We start from the raw sequence: 10,870 nt of genomic DNA, 5'->3' as shown, positions 1-10,870 counted from the left end.
TAAAGTCTACCACGACTCGAGCCTTGATAGAGTTTGGTGCCAGTTGATCATTGCACATTGACTAAGAACAAAATTAAATAAGGTGGTGTAGGACATAAAAAGTGTTTGTAATCATTTCCTTTTCAGATGACAATAGTGAGAGTAATACATGATCATACGAGCAAACTACATATACTAACCAAGACAAGTTAATCTTTCTTGCAATCGTCTCACTTTGAAATTCCTTAATAACTTGTACAAACATTACGTTGTTGAAAATTGATAATTTCGATCAAGTGGAATGTGGAATGTAAATTCATAAAAACTTTAAAGCAAGAATCCAAAGTGGGAAAAAGAACGATTTTTGTCAATCGTTTTCTTTCCCTTGTGTCTGTGCAAAGATATTCCTTATTCGGTGTGGGCTGCGGCGAAGCAAGTTGCAGGATCAACGAAATAGAAACTTGTCCAAACAAAATATCAACGGAAAATACAAATCCACTTTATTAATTTCTAATCATTTTATTAGATGCTTAATGAATATTTAATCATTAGTAAAACAGTACACCTTCAAACGTGACTCAAAACCCTCCCCCTTTGATTTTCCGTACACCTCTCTCTTCCCCCCCGCTCTCTCTCTCTCTCCATTTTTTCAGTACATCACTTTGCCTAGAGCTCCCTTCAGTCTTCAATTCTTGTATATTCACATGTAAAATAATTTGAATTTGTAAATTCTCTCTCCCTCTCTCTCTTTCTCTCTCTCTCTCTCTCTCTCTCTCTCTCTCTCTCTCTCATTTATCCGTACTCTGTTTTTCTGGTTTTCAATATACGCATATATTCTATCTGGGTTTTCGATATTTCGTGGAGGGGGACAACGAAATTGGCGGGAACCAACGGCCGAATTACGTGATTCTGAGAACTGGGTTTTGCTCAGATTCGCCATAAAAATTGAAAGTTTGTTCACTTTTCTTTGAATTTTGAGGAAAAGTTTAAGAATTATTCATGGCGAACCCATCTGGGAACCACCAAGAACCTAGCCACGCTTCGTCCACCTTCAACGGCACCAACCCGAGTAACGGAAACTCCGTGCCGGTGTCGGCTCCGGAGAGTTCCGGCACCGCCATGGCCATGAAACATAACCCGGGTATTTCTATGGATTGGAGCGCAGAGGAGCAGGCAATTCTTGAAGATGGGCTCACCAAGTAAGTTGTGAATTTGGGGATTTTTGTTTTTTTTGACTCTTTGAGGTTCTTGTAGTGTGTATACTCAGCTTGGATTTTAAAGTTTCTTTTGAATTTTAGGTGAATTGTAGTCATTTTTTGGGCGCTTGATTGAATTGGGAAATTGCCTGAAGTTTGAGCTTTTCTATTCTTATAAATTAAATTTTCAGTCTTAAAGTATAATATTTTTCTTTTTTTGTGGGCGACTGTTTGCTTGTACGAGTTTATAAAAAGTTTTATTTATTTACAATTCTTTGATATTTAGATTATAGGAATTACAGGTATTATGGTATTTAATGAAAATTATGGAATGTGAAGCCTTCAGATAGCCTGCAATATATAGTTTGGAGGAAGATTCATGAAATATAATGCATGTATGACTTAAGAATGCTGTAGAGTGCCATAACCAGATTCTAAGTAGCATATAAAGAATTTAACCTGGTCAATAATTATGCAATGCTAAGTGAATTTATGCCAGGATGTGTGGCAGCGTACTTGCAAAGCTGTTTGGTAATCTTCAGTTTGAGTACTTGAAGGAAATCAAAACGAAGCTTTTATGCAGAGTCTAGCTATCTAGGGTTTCTTTTTATTTTTCCATTCTGACATACATGTCAAGTAAGAAACGTTGCTGGAAAATTTCAGTTAAGTGACAGAGTAGAAGTTAGGATATCATATGCACATGCCAGATACATACATACGTTCATCTGTCTAACACCTATAGTTGGTCGTTTGATGTCTTTCCTTATTTATTGATGATCATGTAATTTGAGCGCACTATTCTGTTGGAGTTTTATACATTCAAATTGGTTTTGGATGTGTTGGAATGATGAATTTGAAATTGACCAATTGCTTGTTTGGTAGCTTGAGAAATATGTTTCATTTGCTCGTTATTTGGGTCTCATGTCCTAAATGATCAGTTGTTCAAATAATTCCAGTTATCTAGGAGTTTTTGTTTGTGATATGTAGTAGGGTAGTACTGAAGCAAGATATTTCGTTATTGGTATGGTGTGCTTGTTAGGAATTGGGATTTGAGTCTGAAAAATGTAGCTTTCTGGAGACCAAAGCCAAAGTTTTACCACCATACATACAACTTTGCTGCTATTCTTGTTTCTTTTTTTATTACATTTTGTTGATTCCCTGTTTTGGTGCATATTGCTCCTTGATTGTCATTGTTTTGTAAGGTTGTGTACTCCCAATACTTTCAAAGGAAGTTTCTTACAAAAAGTAAAAACCCAAATCAGAGAAAAGATGCACCTCACCATATGCACGAAAAATGAGTAAAATATATGCTGAAAACTGATGTAAGTCATGTCAGTTTCTCCAGACAAAGAGAGAAAAGCGAAAACCAACATCTAAGTTGCTGTCCATATGATGATGGTTGTTTACACTTTACAAAACCTTCATATTGTGATGTGGAATTTAGTTTTCATGTATTTTTTTTCCTCCTTATTCCTGTTCATTTATTAGGGTATCTAGTTATATTGCCTTGTATTTTCTCTCACAGATATCCAACAGAATCAAACGTAATCCGGTATGCAAAGATAGCCATGCAGCTGCAGAATAAGACTGTCCGAGATGTGGCTTTACGTTGCAGATGGATGACTGTAAGCTTTATTACCTTTATTTCCTGCCCTTTGCTCTTGAAGACTTCAAATGTGTGTGGGTTTGGGCTTATAGGTTTTACTCATGTTGATATAACTGTTAAGTACCATATTTGGTTTGGAAGTTTGAAAACATGTGAATAGCCTAGTGAAATTATTTGTTAACATTACATTTGAAATTTGCGTAAATAAGACATACAATACTTACTCTCTTGGTCAATATGTTTGTGACATAAGGCCTTTCTTGAGCCTTTGTGCATGGAGTGGCTGCTCTCAAGTTGTATGGTAGACTGCTAGTTGTTGAAGCTTATCCTCTTACCATTTCGGAAAGTACTATCCCTATTATATCTACTGTGACTTGTGAGACGTATTGATACGTGTAGCTTTTAGGTATAAACTAGTAAAATAATGCAAATACATCATGTTACTGAAGCTAGTATCTGTTTGAAATATTCTTTACTATCTTTAATCTGTACTTTTTTTTTTTTGGGTAGAACTTTGAAACTATATTTTGATTGTTTTCATGGTTCACTTACTTCCCAGAAAAAGGAAATCAGCAAGAGAAGGAAGGAAGACCATAACTTAACAAGGAAAAGCAAGGATAAAAAGGTAAGATCTGTACTCTCACCCTTTGCATCCTATAACACTTGGCCTGAGGCTCATGCGCATTAAAATAGGGGTTGATTATGCTCTTCTTTTTTTGCTTATTGGTTTGTCTATAATACATATCTGTTTCTGTAAAGTTGTGTGAAATATTCTAATTTGTCATGTCCCTGTGACAGAATGTTTATCATTTATTCACATTAATTCCCTATCAGTTAGTTTCTTTACTTGTAAATTTGTGCAAATCACTTAATAAGCCTTGTGGTGCGTTTGGATGAGGGACTTCAAGGTCCTATGGAACTTAGGCTAAATTTGTTGGGGGACTACAGAAATTAGATAGACGGACTTGAACTGACTATGCACTACATTTGGGAGAACTCTCAAATGGCATAACACCTTGAAAGGTCTTATTTGAAATTCCTTTGTGTAATGTCATTGCAGTGCATTTTAGTGTTTTAGTAGCAGCTTTGTAGCGCTTGAGTAGTTCATTGGTAGTGTTTTTATAGTGCATTCTTAACAATCGAGTCTAAAGCTTGTTGGTACTTTAAAGTTTCTCGTCCCTCATCCAAACATAGGATTAAAGCATTTTGGATTTAATCTCTCTAACTCTCTCTCTCTCTCTCTGTCTCTCTGGTGATTCCAATCCTATTTACTACATTTCATTAATGGTATGCTGAAGTGGTGATATACATCATTCTTGCATCTAGAAAGCCATGTTTAGTAGCTCTTCTGAGGTTATGGTGATCTTGGAATTTTTTTATCTGATTTCAAGCCTCTAACAATTTTAGCTTGATAGTGGAGGACTGGTCTATCGCCTATGTTTTATAGCGGTACCAGTCCTTATCCATTTCTCCAGTAAAGTATCAAATGTTGCCCAATTACAGTTTTGAATCTAAGCTTCTTTTATGCTTTTTGTTCCTTCTTAGGAGCACAAAAGTTATTAATTGCTGTGTAAGTTTGAGAAATCTTGTTGGTTTGCTACTGTTCCTCAAATTAAACTATAGGTATGCTGGCTAACAATTATTTTATAATCTAACGATGCCTTCATTTGTTCCTCTTTCCGCCGCTAGAGAGCCTAGCATAGTGAATTAAAATGAATGCGGAAATTGTAGTTGGAGAGTTTTGAGCTCAGGATCTGGTGATACCATGTTAAGTTGTGGATTGCGAGAATAGGGTTACCTGTGAATAGAAGGAGAAGAGATGGGGAGAGAATAGGATTGGGGTTAATCAGCAGCTTAGCTCTGGAACTGTATTTGTACATCATATGTAGTGCTTCTACATGAAGCATTTTATTCAGTACCTCACTTTTGTTAATAATACATAGAACTGGTAGTCTTTATGAAATAGAGCCTGTTCGTTAGGTATTGTTTGTGAGCACTCAGTTCTTGTCATGGTTTCTGCCTGTTTCAAGCAAACACTATAATATTGTTTTGGTTTGCTAAAAACATCTCCAAACATTCATATTCAATCAGCAATCAGCACAAAAGGGGAAAGACATCAAATACCATGAAATGAGTTATTACAATAATCCCTAATGTTGCATAAATATAAGAACAATATTGTAACAACGCTAACAAAGCCCAAAGAACAAGATTGCAACAACGCTAACAAAGCCCAAATTTTGCTAATTGATACACAAGTCTGATAGATCAAGAGATAAATTTTTTTGTTTTCTTTACTTGCATATATAAGCAAATGGAAGACTGATAAAATGACACTCTTTTATTAGCAATCTACTTATGAAATCAAGTTAAAATTGAGATTGTACAGATACACAGATAATTTACTATATTTCTATAGAGGAAGAAAGCAGATGCAAAACATTTTGCAATGTCCTAGCAATATCTAGAAAAACTACAAACTTACACGGCCAGATAAAATGAATTTCAAAACATTTTTGGATCTCATTCTAAAATTGATAAACAGGATTTCGGAACTTTTTTGCAGCAGTTGTGCTTTTAGATTTTTAATTGCCTCATAACCCATTTCAAACAATTACTCAGTGCTCTGTAAACTTAACAATAGGAACGTAGTGTTTCTCCAGCCTAAGTATTGTATTTCTTTGTGCTCTCACTCCATAAGAAAAAGTGAGGAGCTGTGAGAAGTCTTTCTTCTTCATCTTGTTTTGGTCGTGGATTATCCCTAATTCGTGCTTTGTTAAACATGACATTGCATATATTATGTTGCATCATTTCCCTGTAATTAAAGTTTGCATACCTGTTTTTTCTGTGCCAAAGTCCTCATTGAATATCTTTGCATTTGATTTTCAGGAGAGAGTAAATGATACTTCAGCAAAGCCATCTCACTTTGCTGCCCGGCCTAATGTTGCTCCCTATGCTCCCCCAATGATTACTATGGACAACGATGATGGTATCCCATACAAAGGTCGAGTTATAAACTCTCTATTTATTCTGCAGAGGTTCAAATACTTTTGGCGTTGTTTTCTAAATCCATATCCCACACGAGAAAGAATTATTGCTGAATGTATTGTGATTATAATAAAAAGGAATTCAACCAAACCCTAATATATATGCCTAAAAAATGGTGCTTTCTCTGATTTCCTTATGAACCTCTACTTATTAGTTTGAGTTGCTCACTATATGTCAATTAAGTTTCTTTGGGCTTGGCGGAGCAGGGGTGGTGTTTGCACCTATGGACTTTGATAGCTATTTAGACTAAATATAAAATTGGAGCCATGGTTCTTTCATTTTTATTTGTGGGAAGGCAAATCACAATATGTGAAACAGCTACTACATGCCCTTTTCATGTCTTTGAGGAGGAAATGGGTGTCTTTTTAAGATATAGACCTTGGTATGTGCAAGTACAACCTGAACGCTTCTGTCTAATTTTAAAAATAATAAAAATAATAATAGTCAAGTCAAATTTTTCGTTCAAGTTAAAATAAGTACGTACATTAATTCTGCTTATTGGCAGTTGAGTGGTGTTTATGTTATAGATATGGACTGCTGATTGTTCGTTCTCCAACTAAGAAGTTTTTGGTTTCTAATTTCTAGAGCTTCCTCTTTGAAATGTATTGTTGCAATGGCTTGTTAATATCTGCTTGTTTTGTTTTCAGCTATTGGTGGTATTACAGGAGAGCTTCTGGAGCAAAATGCCCAAGCCTTGAATCAAATCTCAGCAAACCTTGCAGCTTTCCAGGTATGGATCTGTCATGGAATTATTTATTTCCTTTCGTGTTATTTTATCCGAACTCCTCATGGTATCAGAAATCTCAAAGCCAAGGGGTTTCTAAAGCACATGCCGTTTATGCATGGTGATGAAAATTGACATCTATTTCTTGATACTGTCTGGATAATCAACAGAACGCCGAGCAATTGTATGTGTAAATTGCATTTATTTTGCCTTGGCCTCAAATTTATTTATTTATTTTTAGGGAAACAAGACAATTGTCAAGATGTCCTGTAAAGCAAAAAATATAAAAGCAAAAGCATTAGTCAACCAAAACGGCCAAGACATCCCTGACATCAACAGAAAATTAAGAAATTGCTGGACTCCAATCTGAAGATACAGCAGAACTGTGCATTCCCTAAATTCTGATGATACCAATGGCCAAAGAGATGCCAAAACTCTAGAAATTTACATCAGTTTTCCCCTTAATGTTATATTTGAGTCCTTTAACCTACAACTTTTTGATCCGTGTATTCGAATTGTTTCTAATGGATGGCTCAGTGATGTGGTTGATGAATCGGAGGATCATTTCATGTTTTTGTCTTTAAAAATCATAATTTGTTTGACCTCACTGTTCATTACTCGCTTTAAAAATCATTTGACCTTTCTTTTTATTATTGCAATATAAACAATTTATGCATACTTTTAAGATAGGACTTGTCCAAAAAGATGATGTAATATCTTGGTGATAATGTCCCTTATAGATACGTTGTTGGCGCTTTGGTAACTGGAGTGGGCTTTTTTTTTTTCCTGTCCGTTTTCAGATACAGGAGAACGTCAACCTCTTCTGCCAAACTCGAGATAACATCCTCAAGATCATGAATGAGTATGCTGTAATCTTTACCTTTGTTTTTTTTTTTTTTTCTTTTGTTCATTATAAACTGAAACGGGATCATTTAAGGCATTTTCTTCATTCTTGCAATACCCATGTGTTCTCTTTCTTTTGTTAGACGCTAATAGTTGCACTTAAATGCCATATTTTATATTTTGTTTATATTTATGTTGTGAGAACAGATATTGAAAAATTGACGTACTTATGTTTCCTACAACTCTGAACCCTTTTCGGAACTTCTACTCTGTAGACCTCTGGTTTTAAACGACAGCTCATTAACAATAGAGAACAAGAAGTACTTGGAGATTGTCCTGTGAGGAACACAGCTTCATTTATCTTGGCAGTCTGCATGTACCAAACTCACCTTGATTGTAGGGTTCTTCAAATGCATGAGTTCTGTAGTGCATAATCTGACATCATTGCTTTTACCTTCACAGCCTTCTATTGTAAAAAAATTATTGTTCTCTCTGATTACCGGCCACGAGTGCTGACTTTATATGTGCTGCGATAGCGAAGAAAATGCCTCAAGTGATCTAATTTTCTATTAAAACGATGAACATTGATACGTGTTGAGTTGTTACATTTGTGTATGTATATTCATAAACCTATTTTTCAAATCTCTCTACAGCTTGAATGACATGCCAGACGTAATGAAGCAGATGCCCCCACTTCCGGTGAAAATGAATGAAGAGCTAGCAACCCATGTGGGCATACCACCCCATCAGATGCAATCATGATCATTATTCAGCTTCCATCCGCGTTCTTTGTTTCCAAATGGGCTTCTGATTAGTACCGAAAACACATCCAGACGCCCAATTTGGCCGGAGTTTCTTCAGATCAAATCCTGGCTTCCAGGCAACAAAACGGAGTCAACCCGCCTTTGCCATCTCAAAATCTGCAGGGGATCTAATTGTTTGTGGAGATGTCAGTTCTTTTATCTTTTCCTATTTCCCTTTTGTGTTTTAGTATTTCAGATTTGATTTCATGATGGTGTTTCTATAGCTAGGCATGACTTAGCTTTCGTGTAGAAAGTAGGAATAAAATTCTTTCTGCTGCATTTCGTATGTGTTGGGGGATTGAAAGAATAAGAATAAGTACTTGATTCATGTGTTTTTTTTTTTTTTTTGGTTGTATCTTTCGGTGAAATTTAGTGGGATAAAGCTTTGTTGTTGATACTTGTTGTATCTTTCTGTGAAACTTAATGAATAAACGAAACATATGGGCAATTATTACCATTTTCGAAGGTCAAACACGTAAAAGAACTCCATTACTTGAAATGTTGATGCATTTTCATTCAAACACCATTGTATTCTCCCTGTGAAGAAGGTGAAAGATAATTGAATAAAGTTATGGGATGGGGTGGAATGTTTGTTCTTCATAGTCTTCACAGGGAGAATACTATAGGGTGAACTATTAATGCTCAGTGCCACGCGAAAATTAATCCAAGCCTAAGGCCTGATCTAATTGTATATTGTGTTTTCTGTATTCCTCTTCCACACGGATTGCTTTTATGTTATTCCTATAAATATTAATGCTCTGTGTGGAAGAGGAATACAGAAAACATAATATATACAATCAGAACAGGCCTTAGGCTTGGATTAATTTTCAGTATTAGGCGTGTCCATGTTGGAGTGTGATTGTTCTTCAGCGATTGGAGTCAGACTTGGTTTATCAGAAGGAACCTATATATTTTTCGACTCATGAAACTGAGTTTCGTGGAAATTGAAATGGTTCGTTTTTGACGGGTGAGGTTGGTTCCTTTTGGATACTCTTCATGAGATTGGACGGTCCGGCAGTGGGTTTTGGTGGGGAAGAAAGTTATTGTTTGGTTATACGATTTGTTGAAAATTGATCGTGTTTGGTTCTCAAGATAAAGAGAAATGCCAAGAGAACTGATAGGATTAAAAGCATACCACAAAGTAGCACACAAATGTCCTATTAATTTTCCTTATTAACAATAATATTTGTCAATTGTAGCATATGAAAATAAGGGTCTTTCCCGCAGAAGATTGTTTTATCTAACTACTTAAAATGTCACAAAAACTGGGCTGCTGTCCCTAATGACCAGCCACCGAAAAATAATTATTAGACCGACTTACACTTATCTAAAGTCTACGAAATTTTATATGCAGATACTAGACACACTGAGCTACACTCACACAAATTTTTGGGATTTTTGGAGTTGATTTGATATTTAAATTAAATCGAACAAAAACAAGACAAAAACAGATTTTAAGTAGTTTGCAAATTAAGAAAAACGAGTTAGGGGAATTGCTATCCACCACCAAATAATCATGCAAAAATGTTATGTTTCATTCAAATTCCTTCTATTTCCGGATGAAGATGCTCAAGTTGGCTCAATGTTAGAACGCAACCTATTACTCTTTCTTATGTAGTATGTTAAGAGAATGGCGTTTTCAACTTAACTTAGTCCCTAACATGCAATCCAGAATGGCGTGTTCATAGATTTAACAAGTAGAAATCATTAAGAACAAAAAGAGTTTGAGTCATCACAAGGCATCGTAAGTACTGGCGTTGTCTTACTTATCCTAGAAATTGGTTCACATGTTAATCGTAATTAACAAATACTACTCTAGAACATATGTAGGTCCTCATTTGACAAGGGCAGGCACACACATATTCATAGCATTAGAATCCTAGATATGCTTACTAAGTATGCATCCATAGAAAACACATAAAGAATTCATCAATGAGACAAGTAGTGAATCAATTTTCATCAATTATAAAAGTAATTCAAACGAAATGTCATAACAGATTTGCAATCATATTAGGGGCTTCAAACAGCCCCTAACTACTAAAAATTTGGTTACACAATCCTTAAGTTCAAACAAAAGATAGACATGAGTTTGAGAAGATAAAACCGAGAGAAATCAAGTAAGGCTCTCCCCCCCTTTCCTTCCTTCCCCAATGCTACTTTTAAACCAATTCTTGCTGCATCATTTTCTTCTCCTTAACTCACCCACTAATAGTCATTTAGTGATGACAATAAGTGAGAGGAAATGTAAAACAATTGTAACTCCTTGGGTATCATTTATGCCAATTACTCCCTGTTAATCTTCATCTTTAATTCCATTTCCTCTTATATTTGAATAGGTGTCAGCTGGTTTGTTCTTGATTGCATCAGTTTTGGCTGCTAGATTTATTGGATTTATTGCTTTCAATGCTTTCTTGTCAGTTACAAACTGCTCAGCCTCTTGGGAACCTTTCAGTGTTAAAACGGCCATAACTTCTTCTAGAAAACTGATATTAACAATCCGCGAAATGCTCCAGAAAATAGACATCCGTATCTTTCCAAGCATGTAAGGCTCATTCCCTAATTCATTCTGAGCTGTCCGCAACTTGCTTCCAAAGTCAGCTGACCTGCACAGGCAGTTTTGACGAATTTGTTACTTAAAATTTCACTTGTGTTATTTTTCTTTTCTTTGCTT

General features: G+C 35.6%; 1 protein-coding gene across 1 annotated transcript; it reads left to right on the top strand.

The window, feature by feature from the left end:
• Nucleotides 1-454: 454 nt before the first annotated feature.
• LOC103933217 lies at nucleotides 455-8,656 on the top strand. Its single transcript, XM_009342881.3, has 7 exons — nucleotides 455-1,178; nucleotides 2,701-2,800; nucleotides 3,341-3,406; nucleotides 5,671-5,785; nucleotides 6,477-6,559; nucleotides 7,354-7,415; nucleotides 8,050-8,656. The coding sequence occupies exons 1-7, from the start codon at nucleotides 979-981 to the stop codon at nucleotides 8,156-8,158; spliced, it is 735 nt and encodes a 244-aa protein (XP_009341156.2). The 5' UTR covers nucleotides 455-978; the 3' UTR covers nucleotides 8,159-8,656.
• Nucleotides 8,657-10,870: the final 2,214 nt, after the last annotated feature.

The sequence above is a fragment of a genome, unplaced genomic scaffold (assembly GCF_019419815.1).
Source record: "Pyrus x bretschneideri cultivar Hongxiangsu unplaced genomic scaffold, Pyrus_bretschneideri_v1 Contig14, whole genome shotgun sequence".
NCBI classification, from domain to species: Eukaryota; Viridiplantae; Streptophyta; class Magnoliopsida; order Rosales; family Rosaceae; genus Pyrus; species Pyrus x bretschneideri.
Note: the sequence above shows the minus strand (reverse complement) of the source record. Positions and strands in the feature narration are given on the sequence as shown.

Excerpts from the sequence above, each read along its gene's own strand:
- LOC103933217 (XM_009342881.3), top strand. The coding sequence starts at position 979 with ATGGCGAACCCATCTGGGAACCACCAAGAACCTAGCCACGCTTCGTCC. Across the intron at positions 2,801-3,340 it reads TACGTTGCAGATGGATGACT|AAAAAGGAAATCAGCAAGAG; the intron begins GTAAGCTTTATT and ends CTTACTTCCCAG. Across the intron at positions 5,786-6,476 it reads TGATGGTATCCCATACAAAG|CTATTGGTGGTATTACAGGA; the intron begins GTCGAGTTATAA and ends TTTTGTTTTCAG.